Raw genomic sequence first — 26,739 nt, forward strand, 5'->3', positions numbered from 1 at the left:
CAGGCTGGCAGCTTGTGGGTCTGGGCCCTCGGCTCTGAGTGGGGCCATCTGCCTCATGTAAAGATTGGGTCTGGCTGAGGGGCCTGGGGTCTGCTTTGGTGGGGGGGAGGTCCATTCCCCCTGCAGCTCCCACCCGCCCCTAATCCATCCCCCACCCCGCAGGAGTCCTACGTCTGGAAGATGTACCAGGAGCGCTGCTGGGATTTCTTCCCCGCGGGTGACTGCTTCCGCAAGCAGTACGAAGACCAGCTGGGCTAGAGCAGGCCACACCCCCAGGGGGCCACCAGACCTGGGGGGGGGGGCTGTTACCCTGGATCTCAGGGCTGGGGGTGGCACAGCTGCAGGGCCAGCCACTGAACCTGCCCGCTGGGGGGAGGGGCAGAGGCTGTGAGGGGGGGTTGGGCAGCTGCTGCCACCCCCCTTGCCTAGCTCACCCCCCCCCCATTCTGTGCCCGTGGGGTTCCTGGCGGGTCCCGATCCCAAGTGCCTTTTTATAGCCGCTCCCCAGGGCTGGGGGGGCTGACAGTGATGCCCAGCTGCCTCCGTGGGGGCATCTCTGGCCATAGCCAAGGGCCCCGGGGCTGAGCCGGGGTGGGGGGGCTCAGGCCTGCCTAGGGCTGTCCTACCCCTGTGCCCCCTGGCTGATGGTGCCCCACTCCAGGAGGGCAGTGCACCGAGCCCTCCCTGCCTCCCATGCCAGGGGTGGGCTGGAGACTGGGGCTGACAGGCTGGGGCCTGCAGGGGGTAGCGCTGAGCCCCCCCATCAATAAACTGTAGGTGATTGATTTGCTGCACCCCCATGGCGCCTGCCTCCTTCCTGCCTCTGCCGCCTCCCTTGCTGTGCCAGTGGCCGTTCACCTGGGTTCTCACGCTGGCCCCAGAAGAAGAATAGGAGCCCGGACGCCTGGGTTCTGGCGCTGCTGTCATTTTACACCTCCCAGGCTGTCCAGACAGGGTGAAATCTTGGCATCTGCTGCACAGGAGCTGGGGGGGGGGGGATGCACCCATGCTCGGGCTGTCTCCGGTGCAGGCACGCTGAGGGGGACCTGAACTCATTGCAGCAGTGGGGGTTGGGCTGCCCCCTTTGTCCCAGCGAAGGTGGAGGACAGAAAACAGCCAAGTTGGGATTTTCCTACTTTTTGGGGGGCTGAATAATTACAAAGGAGGCACAGAAAAGGGGGTGAAACAGCGACATCCCCGGAGCGCTCGTCCCCCCATCAGTGCAGTGGGGGGGGGGGCTGGACGTCAGTCATGGGCCCTGGCAGGGCTGTCACTGCTGCATGTAGAGGTTGCTGTGCGTGTCGTCTGTGGGGCGTGTTTCCAAGACGACTGTGCTGTGGGGGGAGGAAAAGTCGGGTCAGTCAGAGGTTGCCACACATTCCCCCCCCCCCATGCTCCCCTACAGCCCCACCCCCCACCTCCTTCCCATGAGCCATTGCCCCAGTGGCCAGCGCAATTGGATCTGTCCCCCCCCTTCCCCAAAACCTGACCAGTCCTGGCCACACCTGCTGCCAGCCTGGGGCCCCCCAGGGCTGGATTCCCTCCCCCCAGCCAGCCTGGGGCAGGGACCTGACCCGTGTGGGGTGTCAAGCCTTACCTGTGGGATCCCAGCAGGCGGAAGATGCAGTGTTGGTCCCGCAGCTCCTCCATCAGCTGCAAGAGAGGCAGGGCTGGGTATTGGGGGGGGCACTGCAAGGAAGGGCTGCCCCACTGACCCCCCCACCAGCCAGCAGACACGTCCCTTCCCCCACCCACTGCCACGGCACCGGGAGCCGGATACCCCCCCCCCACCCCGTCTGCCAAGCAACCCACCATGTGGGGCAGGGGCCACGTATTGCCTGGCACAAGGAATCTTCCCGAGGATGGGGTGGCCTCAGCACAGCATGTGGGGCTGGGAGGGGCTAGGGTCCAAGCACCCCCCGGCTGTGGGGGGGAGCAGAGTCCATGGGCCAGTCAGGGCCGTGTGTGGAGGCTACCAGCAGCGGCGGGGTGTGCACCGTACCTGGGCTTTGCCGAAGTGCCACACCTGCACGCCGTGGCGCCAGAAGGCCTGCAAGTTGTTCTGCACCAGCGCTGCGGGAGACGGGAGACGGGTCAGCCACAGAACCCGGCCCGCCCCGAACCCGCCCTCTCCAGCCCGCGCAGAGCCCCCTCCAACCTAGCCTGCCCAGAACCCCTTCTCCCCTGCCCTGGCCCAGCCTGCTCCGGACATGGACCCCAGGTGCCCCCCACCCAGCATCCAGAGTGGAGACACAGCCAGCTCTGGGGTGGGGCAGGGGGCTGGTTATAGGGGGACCGCTTGCCCAGAGCAGAGACAGCCTCTCCGGGGTGGCGGGGGCTGGTTATCCAGGATCATGCAGGGTTCCCTGGCTGAGATGCAGCCGTGGGGGGGGGGGGGGGTAGCACCATCTGACAGCCGCCCAGCACCGCTGCCCCACTGGCTGGGACAGGAAGTGGGTCACGTGCCCCATGGAGTGGAGGATGGGAGCAGCTGGCCCAGCTCCCCTCCCCCACCCGCACCCACCTACGGCCTCCACGGCGACCTCGAAGGGGAACTCAGGGGCCGGCAGCCGCCGTGCCAGGTTGCCCTGGAGGGTGACGATCTTCACGCTCCCTGGTGGACAGATGGGGGGGGGGGGTCGTCAGAGTTTGGCACCAGCACCCCCCATTGCCCCTCCCCCCAGCCTGACCCCTCAGTCCCCCATGTGTGACGTATGACCCCCTGCCCCCAATGTGCACGGCCCCCCCCCCCATACATGGACCCCCCACTTACCGTCCAGCAGAACCAGCACTGTCTCGCTGTCCAGCTGGGTCACCTGGACCGGGCCGGGGCACGAGCTCTCTGCAACGAGACCAGGCCGGGCTGAGCCAAGCTCTAGGGGGCAGAATGGGGCACGGGCCCTGGCACAAGGGGAGATGCGTGCCCCACATCACCCCCTCCCCCCACACACGCCTGGCACCTGCAGCCCCCAGGCTGGTGTCTCGCCCCCCCGGACCGGCCCACAGCCCCGCCCCCACTCCGCGACGCTCCTTACCGCAGTCAGGGTGGGTGAACCAGGAGGTGAGGGAGTTGAGGTTGATGGTGTGGAAGTGGATGGGCTGGGCGGGCGAGGGCCCCCGGCTGACCCCGATGCAGACGGCTGGGTACTCCTCACCCGGCGTCACCAGCGCCTCGAAGACGGGCAGGGGGCTGGGCAGCGGGAAGTCGAAGTGCTGGGGAGATGGGAGCCCAGGTGAGGGGGGCAGGGCCGCCTCCATCCCCCCAGCACCCTGCTGAGCCCTTCCCCCGGTTCTCCGTACGGACCAGCCCCGGCACCCCTGAGCCAGGGCAGTCAGGGCAGGTAGCAGCCCCCTGGGGCCCTGATAGCAGGGGGGCCCCAAGGCAGCACAAGGGCCAGAGCGATGAGAGCCCCCACCCCACACCCAGCCCCTTCCCCAAGGCCCTACCTTCACCAGCATGAACTTCTGCAGGGGCTGGTACCACTGGAGCAGAACCACGCTGGCCTCCAGCGCCCCGCACAGGTAGTGGCAGCCGCTCCGCGCGTTCTGGGCTGTGGGGAGCAGAGCTGGCGTCAGGGGGTGAGGGGGGGCAGCCCCTGATCCGGGGCGGGGCGGCTTGGCAGGTCGCTCAGCTGGGAGACTGACCCGGCCAATCCCGGGGCGCTGTGGGGCCCAAGGGGCTCAGCGAGGGGGGGGGCCTCTGGCCCCATGGGCTCCGGGGAGCACGCGGGAGGGTGGCTGGAATCTGCCCCCCCCCCGGCAGGAGCCCGGCCCGGCGTTACTCACCCACGCAGCAGGCCCGGCAGCCCTTGGTGTCGGGGATCTTCGTGGAGGTGGCGTTTTTCCTGTGGGACAGAGAGAGCGGCCGGCTGAGGGGGGGGCAGGCCAGGGTGGGGACTCGTCCGCTTTAGGACGGGGGGAGCCTGGGATCCAGCCATGCAGGAGATCTGAGACCTGCCCCCAGACCATCGGCCCGTCTGCTCTGTTCGACCATCGCCCCCCGCATCCAGCCAACCCCCAACCAGCCCAGCCCCGCCCCGCCCCGCTCGTACCTGGGCAGCAGCCGGTGGGGGGCGATGTGGACGCCGGGGCGCTGCTCCCGCTTGCTCTGCTCGTACAGGCCGGGCAGGCTGTGGGCGAACAGCTGGGGGGTTTTCCCTGCGCGGCACGGGGGGGGGGGTCAGTCGGGGCCCTCGCTCCCGACCGCAGCCCCTGCTCGCCCCGCCCCGCCGGTGCCCCTCGCTCCCGCCCCGCAGCCCCGTTTCTCCCCCCCTGGGGCCCTGCAGCTGCGTGAGAACCGCCCCCAGGACGGTCTGGATGGGCCCCGCCCGGCCCCGGCCCCCCGCAGCGCTCACCCGAGACCGACATGAGCACGTTGCCGATGGAGAACACCCACGAGGTCCGGCTGTGATAGAGCTGCGGAGAGGGGACGGGTCAGCAGCCAGCACAGCCCGGCACAGTACCCGTCCGGACCCCTCCCCGCCCCACGGGCCCTACAACCCCCTGCCCCATAGGTCATACTGCCCCCTGCCTCTTCCCCTCCCCGCCCCACGGGCCCTACAACCCCCTGCCTCTTCCCCTCCCCGCCCCACGGGCCCTACAACCCCCTGCCCCATAGGTCATACTGCCCCTTGTCCCTCGCCCTCCCCGCCCCACGGGCCCTACAACCCCCTGCCCCATAGGTCATACTGCCCCCTGCCTCTTCCCCTCCCCGCCCCACGGGCCCTACAACCTCCTGCCCCATAGGTCATACTGCCCTTGTCCCTCGCCCTCCCCGCCCCACGGGCCCTACAACCTCCTGCCCCATAGGTCATACTGCCCCTTGTCCCTCGCCCTCCCTGCCCCGCAGGCTGTACAACCCCCTGCCCCATAGGTCATACTGCCCCTTGCCTCTCCCTCTCCCCCTTCCTGCCCCACAGGCCGTACAGCTCCTTGTCCCTCCCCCTCTCTGCCCCACGTCCTAACGCCCTTCTACCCGCCCCTCCCCCAGGAGGGTTGGGGTGCCGTGCCCCCCCAGCTCTCACCAGTTCCAGCGTGGCCTCTGGTTCGCTCCGGTTCAGGGTGAAGATGCCCTCCTCGGCCCCCAGGATCAGGTGTGGGTCTGGAAGGGAGGGGGAGGGGTTGGGGGCAGTGTAGGGGGGCAGGAGGAGACCAGAATTCAGCCCCACACTGCCCCAGGCAGGGGAAGGGTGCTGGGGTCCGGTCACATGGCCAGGCTGGTCCTAGCTTGGGGAGCGGGTGGGCCAGGGATCCAGGCAGAAGCGCACCCCCCTGCCAGCGGTGCTGGTGCCCCTGTGCCCTCCACGCTGGGCCCTCCCGCCTCCTCCCCTGGGAGCCCCCATACCCTGCCGGCCCCTACCTTGGATCCTCCAGCAACCCGCCTGTCCCCCCACCCCCTTGTGTGCCCCATCCCCCGCCTGTCCCCCCCCCCGAAGCCCCATCCCCCACCTGCCCCCTACCTCGGGTGCTGGGGTGTGTCCAGGTGGCCGTGGCTGTGATGTGCAGGGGGCAGCCGTTAAACACCTTCTTGAAGAGCGATCCATCCTGGGGGCCAAGCAGTGACGGGTTGAGCGGCTCCAGGCTCTGGCCCCCGTCCCGTCCCCCCATCCCCTCCGCACAGGATCCAGGCCCCCCCTGCACGTCTCACTGCCAGGCAGCTGGTGCTGGGACAGGAGACGGGGCTGGGGCGTCTGGAGAGCCCCATCTGCGGATGTGGCTCCCAGGACATGAGGAACAGACCCTGCAGGCCAGGGTGCCCAGCTGGCACAGGAAGCAGGGCCGGAGACACCTACCGGGCACCCCCGGCCCACAGGACGGCAGGGCCGGCCCCCCCTCCCCCCCGCGGGCGCTGTCTATAGCCGAGGGCTGCGTGGGGGTCTCACCTGTCTCCGTTTCTTCTCTGTCTTGGGTGGCAGGACGGGCGGCTCCTCGCTCTGGGGTCCAGGCCACAGGGTGGGATCTGGGGCAGGGGGCGAGGATCAAAGGGTGCTGGTGTCACTGCAGCCTGCCCCCCCAGACACCCAAACCCAGACACCCACTCCCTGGAGAGGCTCAGACCCACACCCTAGCATAGAGTGCAAGAGGGCCAGCTCCGCCGCCGCCCCACACTCCCGCCCCGCAGCCCCCCAGCTCCGCCGCCGCCCCGCAGCCCCCAAGCAGAAGCCCTGTTCAGCCCGGGCAGCGCCCCCCCACACACACCCACCTGAGCTGGCTGAGAGGTGGGAGCGGCAGGGGTCCGTGTTCTGGGTCAGGCGCGAAGTCCGGCTCCCCACGGGCCCACTGGAGCACCGCACCAGGGAGACCGGGGCACTGGGGTGCTGTAGGAGCTGCCCCCTGGGCGGGGGCCGCCCCTCCTCAGCGGGCGCCTCGTCCGACGGGCTCCGGAACTTGGGCTGCGGGGGGGAAGAGGGGGTGTCAGATGGAGACAGCTGGAGGATGAGGGGGGAGCCGTGGGTCTGATGAGGGGGGGCAATGGGCTGGCTGGGCCCGTGGGTCTGCCAGGGGAGGGGGGGACTGGACTAACTGCCCATTGCTCCAGCCATGGTGTACCCTACGCAGCCTCCCCCCACGGAGCACCCCCAGCAGGCACTCACCTTCGGGGGCAGCGGGGGAGGGATGTCGGCGTCGGCTGGCAGCGTGGCCCTGGGGGCAGAGCGCAGGGGTCATTGCGGAGCCCCCACCGGGAATCCCCCCCATGCCGCAGCCCAGACAATTGGCCTGAGGCTGCCCCCCGCACGCCCAGCGCCCCAGGGCCAATGCCCTAACCAGGAGCCCTGTTCCGGGGGGCCAGGCCCCATCCCCCTGGGGCCTCCACACCCAGCCGGGAATCATCCTGCCCCCAGCCCCCCCCCAGAGCTGGGCAGGACCCGCTGCCTCCCCCACATGCCCTGGCCCCCCAGTCCTCCGTTACCCACATGTCCCGGCCCCCCCCAGACTCCCTGCTGCCCACATGCCCCAGGCCAGCTCGCATCCGTCTCCTGTGAGCCAGGATGGGACGAAGCCTCCAGCCCTGCCCTGGCCAGAGGGGCTGGGCCCGATGCCCAAGTGGGGCGCACGTACCTGGCCGGGTCACAGCTGCTGGGGCTGCAAGATGGGAATGAGGGGGAGAAAGAGAGATCGTGAGCCGCTGACCCAACTCCACGCGGAATTGGGGGGGGGGGAAGAGCTGCTGGCTGTGTGGGGCAGACATCCAGCCCCACGGTAGCCAATGCTACGCACGGTGCAGCCCAAGATAGGATGGTTCTTTCCTCCCAAAAGCTGAGTCCCGAGGGGGAGGGGTCCCCGTGCCGTGGGCAGCCGAGCCCGTGGCAGCCCCTGGGGGAGGGATGCGGTACCTACATGTCCACGTCGTCGTAGTCATCGTCCGAGTCCGACGTGTGGACCCTGCAAAAGAACTGGAGCCTGAGTCCGGCCAGCGGCCGGCGCCAGGACAGGCCCCAGGGCCAGCTAGTGCAGCAGCCTGGAACAGGCCCTGGGCCGGCCCGTCTCCCCCCATCTGCCCCCAGCGGGGCCCCTGGGCCGGCCCGTCTCCCCCCATCTGCCCCCAGCGGGGCCCCTGAGCCAGCCCGTCTCCCCCCATCTCCCTCCAGCGGGGCCCCTGGCCCCTGGGCCGACCCATCTCCCTCCAGTGGGGCCCCTGAGCCGGCCCGTCTCCCCCCATCTCCCTCCAGTGGGGCCCCTGGGCCGACCCGTCTCCCTCCAGTGGGGCCCCTGGGCCGGCCCGTCTCCCCCCATCTCCCTCCAGTGGGGCCCGGGGCCATTACCTGGTGCTGCCCGTTGAGGCAGGGGCGCTGCTGCTGTAGTTGAGGTCTAAGGAGATCTCCTGGGCGTGGGGAGACGGGAGAAGTGGGGTGAGGATTCATGCCAGCCCCGCTTGCCACCCCAGCCCTTGGCAGGTCTCATCCCCCATGCCAGGTCATTCAGCTCAGAACCCAGAAGGCCCACGGCCTGGGTCCTGGCCAGCGCGAGGGGCACCCTATCCCCGGCGCCATCTTCCAGGCATGCCCCCGCCCAGCCTGGGGCTGCAGAGGGGAGGCTTGGTGAGGAGGGGGGTCTGGGCGTCACGGGGCCCGGGTGGACAGGAGGAGCTGGGAGGGGCAGGACGGGGTCGGCCGCAGAGGACACCCTGGGGATTTGCGTCACTGCTCAGGTAGGGGATAACACCCCCCCTGCCAGTGCCGGCTAGTGGAGCTTCCCCCTGAGCTCCCGCCGGAGGGGCAGGCATGTGTGGAGCCGGAGGGCAAGGAGCCATCCCGGCTCAGCCCGTTGCTGCAGCAGGTCCGGGTGGGGGACGTGGGCAGCACCTACCACATGGCACTGAGGCTCCGGCTCCTTCCTGCAGGGCCTGATCTTGATGGGGCGCACTGAAACGAGAGGTGGCTGAGAACGGACATGCGGCACCAGCTCGTGACACACGGCCACAGGCCTCTGGGTGAGCGGGGGCAGCTCCCGGCATCCAGCCCTCCCCCACCCCCAGGCACCTGCCAGTGGGACCAGAGGGACCCAGCCCGGCAGCCTAGAGAACCCTGCACTGCTGGGGGGGTCGGGATGGGGTCACAGAGGGGTGTCCCAGCAGAGGGGGAGGGGCATGGTGGAAGTCCCAGTGCAGAGAGCATGCAGGGGTCCCAGTGGAGGGAGGGGATCCCAGTGTGGGGCGCACAGCAGCGGTCCTGGGGGGCATAATGGGGATCCCGGGTGGGGTACAGCGGGAACGTACGGTTGATGTCGGAGTTGGTGCGCGTGGCCGAGGCGTGCCGGTGCGTGGAGTGGATGCGCCGGGGCACCGGAGGCGGCAGCTGGGAAGACAGGGCAGCGGATAAAGCAGGGCACGGGGGAAGACAGGGCAGCGGGGGGGGGGGGAAGATGGGGCAGGGAGTTACGCAGGGGGTTACCCAGGGGGTCCCAACCATGCTGGCCAGCCCTGGCACTGTAGCACAGGGGACAGGCTGGGGGGCAGCCAAGGGGGCACAGGGCCCCACTGTCCCTCACGCCCTCTTGGTCCCTGCCTAGGACTGAGCATGTTCGGGGCCGGCTGGGAGCCCCCCCAGCCCCACCTCAGCCTCCTCCTCCTCCGTTTCACAGCAGCGGGGCAGCTTCTCCGGGTTGCGCAGCTTCTCCAGCAGCTCCAGCGTCAGGCTCCGGCTCAGGCCAGGCTGGGCCACAAACTGGTGCTGGGGAGGGAGGGACAAGGGGGCTGATGAGGTTGGGGGCAGCCAGGAAAACCGTCCCCCCCGTTCCCCAGCGCACACAGAGGCAGGCAGCCCCCAGCACAGCCTGCCCCAGCCCGCCCCACACTCACGCTCAGCATCTTGTGGGCTCCTGGCCGCTTCTTGGGGTTCTTGGTCAGTGTCACCTTCACGAAGTTGTGGAAGGCCGGAGTCCTGGGGGGCACAACCGGGAAGCCAAGGGCCTGGGCCAGGGGGCAGGGAGGCCAGCCCCAACCCCCGCCTTTACAGAGGGGAAACTGAGGCACAGAGAGGGGGAACCAACCTGACCCAGCTCACAAAGCAAAGCCGTGACAGAGCCAGGGAGAGAACTCAGCAGTCCTGGCTCCCAACCTGCCCCCAGCCATTTCCTCCCTCCGCGCCCCACACCCACGCGAGCCCAGGGTCCCTCCCTGTCCCAGCAGACGCTGATCCAGGGGACTTGGAATGGGACTGGCCCGGCAGCTCCACCCTCTGCAGTGGGCAGCCCCTCCCTGGCTTTAAACAGCTCCAGCCCCTCTCCGGGGGGGGGGGTCTCGCCTCCACGCCAGCCCAGCCTCAGCTGCATTGGGCTGCTGGGGGGGTCACAAAGGGCAGTAGCCAAGTGGGCGCTCGGATGCCATGGGGGCCATGACGGACGCACAGTCCGGCGCTGCAGAGGCAGACACCACTCACCATTTCGCCTTGTCTTTCAGCTTTGGTGGCTGGTAGCCGCTCTTGGACATGAGGAACAGCACCCTGTGGGGACACAAGGGGGCGCCGGAATCAGGCATGGGGGCGTTAACCGGCAGGACTCCCTGCTGCAGGGTGGGGGCCAGCCATTCGCAGGATCCAGGGCCCCAGCTTGTGGCAAGGTCAGGAAGGGACTTGCATGGCCCAGGCGCTGGCACAGCGGGTGAGGGGCAGGGGAGGCCCACCCCAAAACAGCCAGCCTTGGAGCCGGGAGGCCGAGTAGATGGGCCCATTTCAATGCACTGAGGCCTCTAGGGTGGTGGATAAGCAACAGGAGGCGGTTCAGGGATGGACAGACAGACATGCTGCGCCCCTCCCCCACCGGAAGCTCCTCCCCAGGTTGGTTTCTGGCTCAGATTCAGCTTCCGCGAGGAGGTGCGGAGAGTGAAACTCCCCACTAGCGGGGAGAGCCCCAGGCGGGGGCAGGATCCAAACGCAGCATGAAAGGGCAGCCCGTGGGCACCGAGTGACTGGCGAGGCCTGATCTAATCGGGGCCTCCTAGACACGCCCCCTGCGCAGAGCAAGGGAGGAAACCGCGTGGCCATCTGGCTGGGGGGGGCGGGGGCCCAGCCCGGCTCGCTCCCTCCGGCAGCCTCCTGGCTTCACCCTCTGCAACCCCAGGGGCCCGGCTGCCCAGACTCCTGGCTCCCTCTGCTCTGCCCATCTGGGGCCACCTGCCTCCCTGCCCTTCCCAATGCCGGCCCCCTTCCCCCACCCACCCGCCGGCCAGGCGACCCCGTCCCTCCCTGCATGCTGCAGAGGGTGCGTGTGATGCCCAGGGCAGGATGGCTGGGCGCCGTGCTGGAGTCACAGGCCCCACGTGGTGCCCCGGGAGCTGGTCCCGGGCCGTGGGTTCGGACCTGGTGCTGCAGCCCAGAGGGGGACCCGGGAAGGGGAGGGGGTCGCCCACGCCACGCGTGGCTCCCCGGCGGCAGGGCCTCCCTCCGCCCCGGCACTCACCGCAGGGGGTGGACGTCAAACATGGGAGGCTGCAGCTCGGCCAGCTCCACCGCCGTGATGCCCACCGACCAGATGTCGCACAGCTCATTGTAGCCCCCCTTCAGCTCCACCGCCGCCACTTCCGGCGCCATCCTGGCAGAGAGAGCGGGGAGGGGCTGCAGGAGGGCTGGGGCTGGACAGATTTGCTGGGGCCCTGAGGACATTTCAATCACCCCCCCCCCATTGGCACAGAGCTGCCCACACATGACACCAAAACCAGCCCTGCCTGGGTGACCACACGCCAGCCTGGTGCACACCCCAGACACGCACATGCACCTTGCACACACACACGGTGCTCCCCCCACACACAGCATACACTTGGGGGGGGGGGAATATACACACGGCATTCACCTGGGATACACACACACCCAGCATACGCCTGGGACACGCGCACACACACACACAGCATATGCCTGGGACACACACACCCAGCATTCACCTGGGACACGCGCACACACACACACAGCATATGCCTGGGACACACACACACAGCATACGCCTGGGACAGACACATACACACACACACACAGCATACACCTGGGACTGACACACACACAGCATACGTCTGGGACATACACATGCACAGCGTACGCCTGGGACACACACAAACACACAGCATACGCCTGGGACGGACACATACACACACACAGCATACACCTGGGACGGACACACACATGCACACAGTTCATGCCCGTCGCTCCCGTGTGGCAGACATGCCCCGAACCCCGCAGGGAGGCCAGGCCAGGCTGGGCCGGGCCGAGCAGAGCCAGCCGCCTGCCCTGCCAGTACCAGTAGGGGGTGCCGATGAAGGACATCCTGCGGGCGAAGGTGGCGCTGATCTGGGCTGAGATCCCAAAATCCGCTGGGGGAGGAAAGAAAAAGCTTTGATTGGCCTCTGGTGGGTATCAGATCCTGCCCCCCAACTCGGGCCATGGCCCCCCCCTTCCCTAAGCCCCTCCAGGCGCACTCCTGGGGTACCTCAGCCCCATACCCCAGTGCAACCCGCATGCATCCTTGCAACGCCACTGTGCCACCACTCGGTGGGCCCCCAACTGCCCCCTAACCATGCCCCAGAGATCTCTCGCCCCAGGCACACCCCAGAGACCTCCCTCCCTCCCTCACAGCTGCCCCACAGTCAGGCCCCAGAGACCTCCCTCCCTGGGGGCCGTCCTTCCTGAACACCAGGGGAGAGCCGGGCCGGCTCAGGTGGGAGCTGCTGGCCCTGGGGCTCTGGCCTGTCACTCACCCAGTTTCACCTCCCCTCTGTCGTTGATGAGGATGTTGGCTCCCTGCAAGGAGAAGGAACAGAGGAGGCTGAAGGGCAGCAGGGCCTGTGGGGCCGGGGCTGGGAGCTGAAGCCGGGTATGGGGAAGGGCCCCAGGTACTGCAGGAGATGGCACAGGAGCAGCTGGGTCCAGTTCGCTGGGATTTAAAGTCATGTGCCAGACCCTCCCTGGTGCCCGCTGCTCTGACGCCAGCAGACAGCAGCACTGACACGGGCTGGCCCCGAGTTTAACCCCTGCGAGGAGGCAGATCCAGGCCGGGCTGCGATTTCCAGGGGACTGAGGGGAGCCGACCTCCCCCACATCGCTGAATCCCCCCGCTGGGCAAACTGCAGCCTCAGACAGCCTGAGCACTGCTGGCAATAACACAGTGCTGGGAACACGCAACAGCAACACGCCCCCACCCTGGTGACACGCGGTAACATGCTATGGCACGGCTGCAACACGCCCCACAGCCCTGGTGACACAAGGTAACACGCTATGGCACGGCTGCAACACGCCCCCACCCTGGTGACACGCGGTAACACGCTATGGCATGGCCGCAACATGCCCCACAGCCCTGGTGACACAAGGTAACATGCTATGGCACGGCTGCAACACGCCCCACAGCCCTGGTGACATATGGTAATACGCTATAACATGCATTATCAGCACATTGGTTTTAATACAAGGAACCGTCCTTGGGCGATTCGTGGGGGGAATTTCAGCCATCCCAACGCCTGTCTCTAGCTGATTCTCTTGTTTGTGTTTCCCCAAGCGTGGGTGGAAGCGGGCCAGCAATTTCCCTGTCTGTTTCTAGTCAGTGGGGTCTCCGCCCTCCCTGCTTGGGGGGAGTTCCACGATTCCCATGAACAACCCAGGGGGGCTCCACTTTCCTGCTGATTCGGTTTGGGTAAAAGCCCGCTCGAGCCCCAGCCCCTGGCCAGAAACGCTGGGCCCTGGCTAAGCTGAGCACGTCCCTGCCCCCCCACCCCACGCCCGGGACGGATTTTCACCTGCCAGAGGTTCTGGCATTCAGAGGCCGGGAGCTGCCCCCATGCACACTCAGCCCTGTCGGCGGCTCCCTGTGGCCGGCTGTCTCTTGGCAGTGCCAGGTGTGCCCTTGTACTCGCCAGCGAAGCCCAGCACCTGTCTAGCTGCCCAGCCACTATCTACGCACCTACTCGCCGCCTGCCCATTCGCACAGGCGCAGCTCAGAAGATACGACCTCTCCCCCCTTGCCTCCCTGATCCCCTGCGGCCCGACACACAGCTCCCACAACGCGGCTTAGTCACAGCATCGTTCAGTCTGTCCAGCTGCCCACCCAGTCGTCCTCCCTTCTGGCCAGCGTGCCCACCCCTGCTCCTCCCACCCCGGCTCCCTGAGGGATTTAGCCAGGCCCAGCCCTCTCCGCCCCAGGCCTGGCTGGTCAGCTGCTCCGGCGCCTCCTTACCTTGATGTCTCTGTGGATCTTGCCCTGGGTGTGAAGATAAGACAGACCCTAAAAGCACAAACAAGACCCAGGGGTGTAAGCCCTGCATGAGTGGACCCCACTGGCATTCAGTCACAGTCGTTAGAGGGTTAAGGGTGGACCCCCACAAGGGGCTGCCCCATGGGAATGCCTCAGATGCATCCAGAGAGCTGAGCTGCCCCAGGTTCAAGGACCGCGCGAGGGGGGGGCTTCACACCGCACTCACCTGCAGCGTTTCTCTGCAGACGTAGGCGATTTGCTGCTCTGACAGGGGGCCGGTGACTGTAATGGAAAATGGGTGTGGTTTATTATTAGGTGTATTATGGTAGCACCTAGAGGCCCCAGTAATATCAGGGTATCCATCACACCAGGCGCTGCACAGCTCCCGACCAAGCTCAGGGCCCCGGCGTGCCAGGCGCTGCACAGACCCTGGCCAAGAGGAAGGCTGCTGCACAAAGCGGAGCGTTGTCCCCTCCCCAGGCGCAGCAGTAATCTCAGCTGCTTTTGGTTCTGCATTTTGGAGTTGGCTTTGGAGCACCTGGTTGCCTCCTGGTTGGCTGCTCTGCTCCAGCGCGGGGCTCGCTTCCTTTTCCACACGGCCCAGCGAGCACAAGCTGCCGGCTTTCAGAGCGGCAGTTAACTGTCCTGAGAGCACTGGGAGGGTTGGGTGGTTAGAGCACAGGGCCGGGCGTTAGGGAGGCAGGATTCCTGGGTTCTCTCCCTGGCTCTGGGAGGGGAGCAGGGTCTAGTGATTAGAGCGGGGGTGAGGACTGCAAGGTGGGACACCTGGGTTCTATTCCTAAATCTGCTATGACTCACTGTGGGAGCCGGGTAAGACCTGCCCCAGTTCTGTGCCTCAGTTTCCCTTCTGTGGAAGAGGGGTAATTGTAGTGTCTAGCTGGCAGGATGCTGAAAGGGCTGGTTCTGCACTTCCAGGCCCTGGCGGGCGGGGCCTGGCCGGGTAGGGGCTCCATGCTCCTCCTGCTGCCCATGGTCTCCCACCAGCCCTGTGCTGCTGCACCAGGGACAGACGGGGAGCGGTTTGCCAGCCCTATCGGCCCTGTGGGAGTGTGGTGCAGTGCCCAGCCGGTGCCGCCTTACCGTGGTAAATGTCCTGCAGAGAGCCGGCCCCGCAGAACTCCATGCAGATCCACAGCTTGTTCAACCTACCGGGCCACAGAGAGGGAGGGTCAACGCAGCAGAGCCCGGGTGGGGGGTCAGAGCCTTCATGTCCTGGGCCAAGGGGCTCCCGCAACCCACCCCAGTGGCAGGGGGACAACTGTGCTCCTAGCCCAGCACCCTCCTGGTGACTCCACCAGGGCTACACGGCCTCCAGGGGCTCAGCACCGGGCAGGAAGGGCATAAAGGATGGGGCAAGGGGGACTCTAGATGGGGAGAGGGAGTGAGGGCAGGGGAAGTCAGGCAGAGAGGGGGGAGGGGAATCTGGGGAGATATGGGGCAGCGGTGGGGGTGGGGGAGGCTGGGGAGAGATGGGGCACCAGGGGGAGGAGGGGCCAGGATCTCTCACCGTATGTAGCTCCCGTAATAGGCCACGATATTATGGTGCTTGCAGGTCTTCACGATGAGGATCTCCTGCTGGATGGCGGCGCAGTCGTCATCTGGGGGGTGACAGCAGCTGTCAGCACCTGGAGTGCGGCGCTAGGGGGTGCTGCGCTGCAGGGAGCAGGGGGCCTCAGCAGGGGGCGCTCTCCCCTGGCAGTCAGGGCTGGCCCCAGTGCTGCAGGGAGGGAGGGCTTATGGGGGGCATTCTGGAGGTGCCCTGATCGCTGCCACCCATCATGGCCTCCAGCAAAGACCCCACAGCCCCAGGGAGCATGACAGCTCCATGCCCCCTAAAGGGCCGCAGAAGGGGGCGCTCGCCCCATATGCACAGGTTGCCCATGCAGGGAGCCCCGCTAGGGGGCAGAGGGGAGCACAGGCGCCATCCCAGCTGGGCCCTGGGCCGGTCCCCCCTTGTGCTCCGCGTGCTGGGGAGCCAAGCGTGACAGGCGCGGGGGGCGGGGCAGGGCGGGGGGAGGAAGCTGGGAAGGATGTTGCTGGCTGCTGTTACGGTAACTCGCCTGCCGCCAGCCTCTTCCCCCCAGCTGCAGCCTGCCAGGAGCTCCCTATCAGGGGGGCATAGGGGAGAGCTGGGCTGGGGGGGGGGGGGGGGGGCGGTACGAGCAGTGGCCCTGACGACTCCCTGGAACTGGGGGACCCGAGACCCTGATCCTGCCTTGTCAAGGGGGCATTCACCCCCACACCCACCATGGGGTACAGCTGCCCTGTGTCAGCCCCCGGCCCAGTGGGGTGAAGAACACCCGCCCCACGCCACTGGGGGCGGCTCAGCTTCTATTGAACCATCAGGGCCAGAGTCCTGGTCTGATCAGCTGCTCTGCCCAGCTCCTGCAGTGCTGGAGACCACAGGAAAAGAGATGGACACACAGACAGGCTGGGATCTAGGGGACAGACAGACGAGGCTCTAGGGGGGTCAGACACACAGACAAGCTGAGATCTAGGGGGTCAGGCAGATCTCTGGTTACCCCCAGACCAAGCGGTGGTCAGCTGGGCACCCTCTCTCCTGTCCCCTCTGGAACCTGCCCTGCCTCACCTGACTCCATCTTCACAATCTTTATGGCAGCCAGCTCACCGGTGCCTTTGTTCTTCGCCTGCATCAACCCAAAAGGAGAGAACGGTCAAGGGGAAAATGCCCATCACAACCTGGCCGGCGATGGGTCCTGAACTGTTGCACTGTGCGGCTGTTAACCAGTCCTCGTGCCCCACCACAGAGGCGGCTGCATCTCAGCGGCAGGTGAGGGGTCCCTGTATAAACAGCCCCCACGCTTCACCTCAGAAATGGCTGCATTTCAGCACTGGGTGAGGGTCCCTGTATAAACAGCCCCCATGCCCCACCCCGGAGGAGGCTGCATCTCAGCACTGGGTGAACTATTCACTGTGTATAACGTATATAGCTGGAAAGGATGAGCAGCACTATGGAGATACCAGATACCAGCGTGCGTCCCAAAATAAACCTGAAGCGGTAAGGTTACAATGAAGTGCAAGGTCCATGGGACTGTCCTTTTGTTCTGGGGTTGTACAGCACCTGGCGCACTGGGGGCTTGGTCCATGGCTGGGATGCCTAGAGGCTACCGTAATATACCTAATAGCGATAAAAATGTACAGCTCTAGTGCCTCAGGATCCTGGTCCATGGCTGGGGCTCCTAGGTGCTACTGTAGTACAAATAATAAACAATAATGTGTCACCTTAACTCTGACCTTGGCGGGATTTGCAGTACATCACAGTCTCTGTGGCTGAAGCCCTGGGCTGGACCCAGGAGATCTAGGTTCTATTCCTGGCTCTTCCACAGACTCCCTGCGTGAGCTGGGGCAAGTCATGTCATTGCTGTTTGCCTCATTTGCCCCCATCTATGACCTGGAGATAATCGTCTTTGCCTGGCTCCTAGGGGGTGTTTGTGCAGTGCCCTGACACCATGAGATGGGGCCATAGGAGATGCCTCTCAGCCAATCCGTACAAAATACAAAGGTGCTCACTTAATGGGCAGCACCCTTTAATGGTGCCAGGGGCTACACCAACCTACTACTGACACCCAGCACCGGGAGCGCTCCTCTAGCTCATACAGGAGGGATGGTGCTTACGGGCCAGAGGCCCCTCCCCACCACCGACTCCGGTGTGTATGTAAGAAAATCACAGGCTATTTCTCAGATACAACCACCTCTTTTTTCCCCTACAGCCGCAGACAAACATGGGCACCCAGTTTAATCTCGGAGGGAATGAGAGGCTGGGTTGCCAGGAATGAATGGGGTCTAGCGGTTAGACCAGGGAGTCGTGAAGCCCGGCTTCTACTCCTGATGTGGGGAAGGCATATAGTCTTATGGTTAGTGGAGAAGACAGTCAGGAGTCAGGACTCCTGGGTTTGATTCCCCAGCTCTGGGAGGGGAGTGGGGACTAGTGGTTAGAGCTGGGGGGGCGGGCTGAGGCCTCAGAGTCAGGACTCCTGGGTTCCATTCCTAGCTCTGCCACTGATTTGTTGTGCAGCTTTGCACGAGTCCCTTCCCCTGTCTGTGCCTCGGTTTCCCAAGCAGTACAAGCGGGATGGAAAGCAGCAGCAGCAGGACAGAATCTTTGCCTCCCTTAGGAGACGGGAGTGAGCCCGGCAGGCTCCCTGCAAGGGACCGGGGGGGCAAAGCAAACCCAAGACCCTGACGTGGGCCCCTGGCAGCCGCCCGCCAAGCACTGGGCCAGACCCTCCCCTGCCTGCCCGATACCCCCTCCTCAAGTTGCCCCTGCCCTGCCCCACCTGTGCCCGTTGGCACCAGCACAAGTGGGCACGGGATGCTGCCATTCTGAACAGGGCAGGGCCAAATTGGAGTGGGACTGCGACCCCGTGCCAGGTCCCAAGGCCACTTGTGCAGATTCAGCCCGGTCGCCGTGTCACGCCAGCCTGGGAGAAGCTCTGCATCTATAGGGCTGGGTCTGAGCCCCCCCACCAACGCTGCCATCACGTGGAAGCCGGCGTATTTCTGGGAGTGCTGCCAGTCAAGCGTCGCCGGAGACGAAAGCCCGCGGCGCGCCCGCGCTTGCCAGCAGAGCTCACCGGAAACAGAGGATTCCCGGCAGGGCCCGATCCTGAGCATATCGCCCCTCCCCCCCACCGCAGGGCCCCGGCGAAGCCCCCTCCCCGGAGATGCCACCCCTCCGTCATGCGGAGCAAACAACTCGCTGCTTCTGCTTTTTATTTTTACTGAGCCGTTGGCGAAGCTGGGGAGGGGGGGAAAGGGAGCCTGGAGGGGTGATTGGGGGATCGACCATGGAGTTCATCACCGCAAGACACCGGTTCAAAGCCAGCGCCAGTCAGCAGCCAGCCCAGCCTATGGCCCACAGGTGAAATGAATCAGTGGGGCCTCGGCTGGCTCCTCTCGGATGTCCCCGCAGCAGGCGTGTGCGTCAGAGGGACAGTCCCCTGGCTGCCAAGTGCCGCTTCCTGCCGTGGGATGCCCACACGCCCTCCTGCCCACCCGACTGGCACAGACACTCCTAGCCTGGGGCCCGGGCAGGGAGCTGCTCGGGGCAGGGGCTGGCCCCTGTCATGACAGGCACTGCACACTCCCAGCAGACACGGTCCCGGCCTTGCAGGGCCTAGAGAGCCGCATGGCATTAACTCTCCTGGCCTGGCTAAAGCCCCTCACACCTCCCCCATTGTGGGGCCAGGGCCCTAGGAGCGCCATATCCATTCAGCCACCCTGGCATATGCACCACACCAGCGCTCCAGTGTGGACACAGCTATCCCGGGGTAATGGGGCTTACACCCGTGTAACTATGCGCGTCCAGCATGACGCGATCCTCGCCCGGTCGGGACGAAGCAGGCTCCGCTTGCAGACCTACGCTCCTATCCCAGACCGGCCCAATGCCCCAGTGTGAACACAGCTACGCTCCTATCCCAGACCGGCCCAATGCCCCAGTGTGAACACAGCTACGCTCCTATCCCAGACCGGCCCAATGCCCCAGTGTGAACACAGCTACGCTCCTATCCCAGACCGGCCCAATGCCCCAGTGTGAACACAGCTACGCCACCCCTCCGCCCCAACCAGAGCGACAGCCCCAGCCACGGCCACACTCAGAGCGTGGCCCCAGGGTGGCTCCCCGGTGGGCACGATGCCAGCACAGCGCTGCTCGCGTGGGCCCAGCTTAGACCAGTAACACTGGGCTTTGTACCAGCGACCTCAGTCCAGCCCGCCCTCCCCCCAGCACACTCCTCTGTTCGCTCTGTTTCCTCGCACCCCCCCTCTGTCCGTCTGTCTCCACCTGACGTCTCTCGTGGTAGATTGAAAGATCCTGGGGACGGGGCTGTTTTTTAATTCTGTGTCTGTACAGCACCTAGACACTGGGGACCTGGTCAAAGACTGGGAGTAGAGTATCTAGGTGCTACCGTAATACACCTAATAGCAATACAAATGTACAGTGCTGTCATGCGGGCTGACTTGAGAGGGGGGGCAGTTAGTATATTGTGTGACATCAGCATGGCAGAATCATAATAATCCATGTGGGATAGGCCATGTCAGGTGTGGTTAGGAAGGTTATGATATGCTAAGTAAGAGAATATTACTTATGTTCATGTGTAATATGTGAAATGGAAGTTATAGATGTATTTGAGATATCTGTGTTTCAAATTGTTCTGCCTGGGCAACACCCCAGATAGGAAGGCTGCAGAACAATGGCCTGCATAATGGCCCATTAAGGCATTCCCAGGTGCAAGGGACCCAGAGAAAGAAGCCAGCATCACCACTGAGTCACCAGAACCTGCTTACGTGACTGGACCCCAGGCACACCGGAAGAGTCACCAGGATTGGCCCATGTGACTCTGGACTCCATTTTAGCTCCTGCAAATTTCACAGGCCACATGGCCAAAAGACAGAGGGTATATAAGATCAAGCCAGAGAAACCATTTTGTCTATGATCCTGTCCAGCTGCAGACACACACCTACCTCTGGACCAATTCATCTTGCAACTGAACCAAAGGACTTAGACCCAGCCAGGTACTGGATGTGAACCAGAGGGAACTACACAAGCCTGCAACTCCACATCTCTTCCAGAAACCTGATGTAAATGGACTTTTAATCATTTGTATATCTGTGATTTACTTTAACCCTTTAACATTTCTCTCATAGTTTATTTCTTTCTTTTTACAATAAACCTTTAGTTTAGATACTAAAGGATTGGCTGCCAGCGTGGTATTTTAGGTAAGATCCAAACTGATATTGATCTGGTGCTGTGGCTGACCCCTTGGGGTCAGAGGGAACCTTTTTAGCAAAGAGCAGAGAGTTTAAGTAACTGGTCTCTTTGCTGGACCTGCTGCTGATTTGGGAGCCTGGAGCTGAGATGCAGTGAAGGGGGCTGTGGGCATTCGTGGACTGGCTTCTTGATAACCAGTGTGGGGAAATCAGAAGCAGTTTGTGGCTGGTTGGGAAGCCGGGCTTCAGTGTCGCCCACCAGCGTGGGGAGAATCTACTCTCCTTTTGCAGCCTGCCCTGACCTTGGCATTATCAGTTGGCTACCCTGGGCACCGGTTGTATCACAGTGGCGTAGTCGTAGCAGGATCCGCCTCGCACCCTAGAGACCTGGTCCATGACTGGGGGGTGGGGTATTGAGGTGCTACCGTAATACACCTAATAGCAATACAAATTTACAGCACCTCACACAATGGGGTCCAGGTCCATGGCTGGCGGTGCCTAAGTGCTACCGTAATACACCTAACAAATACTGCTACTAAGAATGTAACTGCACTAGGCGCTTTTGCCAGCACAGCTGTCACTCGCACCTCTTCCCAACCCCGACGGGCAGAGCGATGCCGGCAGAATGTGTCATGCAGCCCCGGCCTATGCCAGCCTGTCCCCATTATCCCTGGATAGCTGCACCCCTACCCTGACTCATGCTGGCGGAGCTAGTCCCGCCCCACCCCCACCCAACCTGGTTCTACCCAGCAGATGTTTAAGGGCAGGCCTCGCCTGGAGATGCCAGGAGACAAACCAGGTGGATGCGGCTGCCAGGGAGGCCTGAGGGAGAAGCCAGGTGAGGCTACTCAGTGGCGAGGCCGCAGTCAGCACATGCCCGCTGGCAGCAAATGGGTGTGTTCTGGGCATGCGCCGCGCCCAGCGATATCCACCTAGACACGGCACATTACAGCCCCTGGACCACCTGCCTGAGTGCTGAGCCTCACAAGCCCCCAGGAGGCAGGGCTGTTATCCCCATGGTGCAGAGGGGAAACTGAGGCACAGAGCAGCTAAGTGACTTGCCCAGGTCACACGGACTCCGGTGGCAGAGCAGGGAACTGCAGCAGAGTCTCCAGAGGTCCAGGCACTGGGCCCGCCTTCCTCCACGCCGTCCCCCCCTCAGCATCCGTGTGATACCCAGGAGAGAGAAGGAACAAAACCTAGCGCTGGGGAGGATCGCCAGCCCTGTCCGGACAGCAGGCTCTAGCAGCTGGGACAGCGCATGGAGTCCTGGGGTAGGGAGAGCTGGGTGGGTGGCGCCCCCACAGGGGTCCTGCGTGCAGCCCTGAGATACACCCTAGGGGCACAAAGCCTGCCTGGAGATTCCACTGAGCCGTTTCTGCCTCGCACGTCCCTTCAATCGGCGAGGGATCGCTGTGCCCTGCCAGGGGCTGGCCCTGGCTGCGCGCCAAATCCTTGGCCTCCCTGTGGGCACGAACAGGGCAGGAGAGCATGAGCGCGGGTGTGAGGGGAGGCGTGGGCACAAGCACAGGTGGGAGTGGGCGCTGGGGGTGCACTCACACCTCTGGCTCCTGTGTGTGTGTGCATCTGCATCTGTCTGTCTGTCTGCCAGATCCCCTGTGTGCCTCTCTCTGCCTGACTGTGTATGTCCATGGGTGCGGCTAGACAGCATGCAGGGGAAACACCTTAGCCCCATGTGTGTGTGTGTCTGTCTGTCTCTCTCTCTGCCAGAGCCCAGCTTGGCAACCTGTGGGGGAAGGGCTCCAGATCAGTGTGTGCACAGCCCATGCAGAGCGTCCCATGCGGCGTGTGCATGTGTATCCCATGAATGTGTGTGTCTGTATGTCCCTGTGTGTGTCCACAGTCCATCCAGTGTGTCCATGTGTATCTGTCTCTATGTCCAGGTGCGTGTCTGTATGTCTGTGCGTGTGCGCGGCCCATGCAGTGTGTCCGTGTGTCTGTCTGTATGTCCAGGTGTGTGCGCGGCCCAGGCAGTGTCTCTGTCTCTCTCTGCACACACCCCGAGTGGCTCCCGCCCTGTTGCTCTCTGGGGAGCAGCCGGGCTTCCTGCAGAAAACTCTGTGTCTGTGGTGTCAGGAGCGCGATGTGCAGCTGCTGCCCTGATTCCCCCCAGGGGCCACTGTCGGGCAGGGTGAGATCCTGTGCAGGGGCCAGGCCCTGAACCCCCCAGCGTGGGTGGCCCCTGCCCCTCCCACACAGAGAGCTCATTCTCCCCACGCTGCAGGCCGCAGGAGGGAACTGGGCTGGGGCCCCGTGGGGGGATCCAGCCATGGCTAGGGATAAAAGCTTGTGGCTGAATCACAAACTGTGGGTGAACGACCCGTGCCAGCTGCCTGTCCTGAGGAACAGGGTGAGATGCACCGAGGGGCAAGAGATCCAGCTCCAATGAGGGCAGCCCAGGGGCACGTGTAGGACCCCAGGCAGGAACGGCCCAGCGGGCTCCCCCATACTGTGCTGGTGCAGGAGGGATCCAGCCGCGAGCTGCCGTGAGACCCCAGGAACCCACGATCCCCACAACAGCCTCACGTGCTCAGCACCAGCCCTGCCCCCTCAGCCGCTATCCGACGCCTGGTGCCCCAGCTCGCCCCTGCCTCAGCCCCTCCCGTGGCCTGTTCCCATGTGACCTGGCCCCAGCTGTGACCTCCTGAGAGCAAAGAGCGAGGTGGGTGGGAGGCCTCCTGTGCTTCCTGGGCCCCCCCTTGTGTTGGGGAGCGGGGCCTGGCTGGCAGCCCCAAATGTGGGACAGAGCATGCCGAGACCCCGCAAGTTCACTGCACACCAGGCCATCAGGCAGGAATGCAGCCAGCCCCTCTGTGCCACGCGTTTGGCAGATCCCAGCCAGGAACCGATCTGCCAGGAACCAGCCCAGACCTCGCCACTGACCGCTCCCTTCCATTGGCAGAGACTCCCTGGGCCCCAGAGGCTGAAGTCCCCGCCTCTAGAGGGGGCCCTCTGGATTTGAGGCAGGGGGACCTGCGACCTGCTCTGGGGAGGAATAAGTCCACTCCAGAGATGCAGAGCAGGCACTGTTCCCCAGCCCTAAGCACCCAGAACACCCCTGGAGGCCTGATCTGAGCCAGGGCCGTGCACAGCGCTGCCTGTACAGCCTGAACGCTCGCACCTCCCAGAGAGGTGGCTGGGAGTTCCCCTCAAGCTGCTGCAGCTTGTGGTGTGGGTGCTGGCGCTGCCGACAGACGTTGCAGGGCCCTGCACGTACTGCAGGAAGGCTCAGCACAGTCATGCAAATTGGGATACGGGGTGGGGGGGCTGCAGGGCAGGACTGAGGGGCACCGGCAGAGCTGGGGGGAGGGCAGCCTGGGGCTGCGGGTCGGGAATGAGGGGCACTGGCAGAGCTTTGTGTGGGGAGCCCAGGGCTGGGCTAGCAGGGGGCTGTGGGTCAGGAGTGAGAGCCACCGGCAAAGCTGGGGGATGGGAGCCCCAGGGCTGGGCTAGCAGGGGGCTGTGGGTCGGGAGTGAGGGGCACTGGCAGAGCTGTCATAGAGGGGAGGTCTCGGCAGTACGAGCCAGGCTCTTGGAGCCAAAACCCCAGCCCTGCTGTCCTGCCCTAGGGACCCAGTGCCGGTGGCAGGGCTGGTGGGGTAAAGCGGGTTTGTTGGGTCCTGCCATGCGGGGCTGGCAGGGGGAGGCAGCCCCCCAGGGTGGGCAGAGCAGCAGCACCCTGCAACGCCCAGGCAGGACAGCCCCTCTGGGGCTAGAGTCTCCCCAGACAGGCTCTGCCCGCCCCACAGCCCCCCATTCCGCTGCTGCACACCCAGGCCAGCCTCCCTCCCAACCACCACCAGCTGCTGCCCCTGCCCCAGCCCGGGCGTGCTGGGAGCGGGACTCATTCCTGCCAGGGCAGCAGTGCTCAGGCAGGCCCCAGGGCTGGCTGGGTCCCTGGCACCAATCCAGCTGCATGGGGCTGCTGTCCTTCTGCCAGCACCTCCCATGTGTGCAGGCCGCCCTGCACCCCCTCACCGCCCCTGCTCACCCACCTTCACCCGGCGGTTGCTCAACACAGCTTTCGAGCCTCACTCGCCTCTGGCTGGGCTAGTGACAGTGCCGGCCTGCACCCCCGCTCCCTGCCCTCCTTCAGCTCTTCCATAGGCTAGGGCTGCTCTCCCGCCTCTCTGAATCCTAGACCCGTAGATCCATCCCCCCCGAGGCTGGGCTGGGGGCCGCTGCCCCCCTGACGCACAGCAGCCTGGCTGCACCACCCGCACCACCAGGCTCCTGGCTCATTTCAGGGTCCAGTCCACATCTCCCGCCTCTTTGTATCTTTAGCCGCCCCATGGATTTGCTCCAGCCGAGCGCAGCAGCCCTGCAGCTGTCTGGGCCCTGTGCTCATCCACTTGCTCTCTGCTCCCGTCTGGAGAGCTTCCCCCATTGTCCAGGCAGGGGCCTTCCCAGGTGCAGCTCTGATGCTGCCTCCTTCTATCTCTCTGCCCTAGTGACTCTCCAGCAATGGGTGAGCAACCCTTGTACATACAGGAGCCATGTTCCACCCCAAAAATGGCTGCATTTCTGTGCTGGGTGAGCAATGCCCCATGGACTGCTGCCATGCCCTTCTGCAGAGATGGCTGCATTGTTTAAACTGGGTGAGCAATCCCTATATAAACAGCAGCCATGTTCTACCCCAGAGCTGGCTGCATTTCAGTGGCGAGTGCGGGATCCCTGTAGAAAACAGCTGCCACGTCCCACCCCAGCGGTACCCACATTTTAGCGGCACTGTCTCTTTAGGCCCTGGAGAAATGTCAAATACGATCATCATTCAATTACTTTCATATTTGAAAATCACGCCCCCGCCAGCCATTTTTCTGTTGAATGTCGTTAAATTTTAAACCAAACCTGCATTTTCTACATTGCAGCCCGCAGGCCTCATCCTGGCCTCCCCGCCATCATGGCTGGAGACCCTGGGAGCATGACCCACCATGCTGTGCCCTGGGGCAGACTGAGGGCACAGGGGGGGCAGACTGCTCCAGTGCTCAGCTGGCGGCGTTCCACACCCACGCTGCCTGGGTGCCAATGACAGTGCGAAGTGCAGGGTGACAGGGAATCAGGCTCGAGGGGTAACTGCCATGGCCTACGGCAATTATGCTCGTGTACACTGGCTGGGGAACTGGCTCAGTAACTTCAATAGACTCACTCCTGATTTACATCAATGGGAGCGAGGACAGAATCGGAGCCAATGACCTTCCACTCTTAAAGACACGTCTCACAGAAGAAATGCACACACCTCTGTATCTTTGCTCCATCCCGCCCCGAGGGTTGCAGTAGCTCAGGCTGGGATTTGTACAGCAGCCTATGTGAATGGTGATGGCTGGTGTCTAACTCACCCAGGCCTTCCTTAAATCCCAGCCACCAATTGCAAGCAAAAAGCAGCTGCAACCAAGTGAATAAACAAACAAATAAAACAGGTTTAGCTCTCCCGAGCTGGGTGCAAAACCGCACTGATCTCCCGATGCTATCAGCCCAATCACCCACTGCCATGGTGACACTTTCATTCTACCAGGTGCAGATCCTAAATCTTCTTTATTCTTCCCTTGCCCGAGTTTGAAGCTTTCGCCATGGCAGGTACCAGATCATGAAGCTCACAACGAAGCTAGTGCAAATACCACGTTGGCCTCCCGCACCCGGTAACCGCCATCACGATCCTGCACAAGGGGCCTGACTCCCCACAGCCCTGCACGAAGTGTTTCACGGCCAGCACAAAGGGGTGGCAAACACTACTGACTTTATTTAGTGGCATCCAGCAGCCACTAAGTGATGGGAGTGTCCTTAACTAAGTGCAGGGCACACAGGCTCTGACCCAAGCCATGCAACATAGAGTAAAGTGGCACCTCCAGGAAAGTGATCACAGCGGGTCCTCAATGTTACCTTATAAACTTCCCCGTAAGTCCCTCCGCCAACTCTCTGCAGCAGCTCAAAGTCGTCCTGGGGATTTCTGGTGGAAATATCCAGTGCCACCCTCTCTTGGGCATCCATAACTCAGCGTTTGCCCGCAGACTGACGCTGCAGTGCTCAGCACCAGGCGCCGGGGCTCACGCGCGCGTGTGTGTGTGTGCGCGCGCGGTGAAGCAGTGTGTGATCAGGGGGACGATAACGTTCTCTAGCTTTTATTTCCTGATTTGAACAGTCAGAGCAAGCACTGTGTGAGCCCAGAGGGCCCCCTAGACAGAATGTGGGCTCTGTGCAGCCCAGATGGGTCACCGCTTACCAAGTCAGAGTCGCACAGGCGCAGAGAGGGGCAACGGATACCTATAAAGCAACTAATGGCCAGAATCCTGGCGGCCAGGAGCA

General features: G+C 64.1%; 2 protein-coding genes across 3 annotated transcripts in view; one reads left to right on the forward strand and one right to left on the reverse strand.

Annotated features, from left to right (window-relative positions):
- The window catches only part of RYR1 (ryanodine receptor 1), a 78,869-nt gene extending 78,570 nt beyond the window's left edge, over positions 1-299 (forward strand). For both annotated transcript variants that reach the window (XM_067556744.1, XM_067556745.1), the window contains one exon: positions 163-299. In XM_067556744.1, coding sequence (XP_067412845.1) covers positions 163-258 — 96 coding nt within the window. In that variant the 3' untranslated portion in view covers positions 259-299. The remainder of the gene's footprint in view (positions 1-162) is intronic.
- On the reverse strand, positions 184-26,424 carry MAP4K1 (mitogen-activated protein kinase kinase kinase kinase 1). The gene is made up of 31 exons (XM_067557252.1): positions 26,317-26,424; positions 16,280-16,337; positions 15,197-15,287; positions 14,770-14,834; positions 13,895-13,950; positions 13,651-13,698; positions 12,182-12,224; positions 11,725-11,797; positions 10,897-11,028; positions 9,879-9,941; positions 9,299-9,380; positions 9,054-9,170; positions 8,717-8,795; positions 8,308-8,363; positions 7,764-7,822; positions 7,339-7,383; positions 6,594-6,642; positions 6,203-6,392; positions 5,883-5,959; positions 5,460-5,544; positions 5,025-5,101; positions 4,356-4,416; positions 4,053-4,158; positions 3,787-3,845; positions 3,448-3,551; positions 3,036-3,213; positions 2,774-2,842; positions 2,525-2,614; positions 2,003-2,073; positions 1,598-1,653; positions 184-1,334 (listed from the first exon to the last, which is right to left on the reverse strand). The coding sequence occupies exons 1-31, from the start codon at positions 26,422-26,424 to the stop codon at positions 1,271-1,273; spliced, it is 2,511 nt and encodes an 836-aa protein (XP_067413353.1). The 3' UTR covers positions 184-1,270.
- Positions 26,425-26,739: the final 315 nt, after the last annotated feature.

The sequence above is a fragment of the Emydura macquarii genome, unplaced genomic scaffold, assembly GCF_026122565.2.
Source record: "Emydura macquarii macquarii isolate MOO-44397 ecotype Brisbane River unplaced genomic scaffold, CSIRO-AGI_Emac_v2 contig_1790, whole genome shotgun sequence".
Classification (NCBI taxonomy): Eukaryota; Metazoa; Chordata; order Testudines; family Chelidae; genus Emydura; species Emydura macquarii.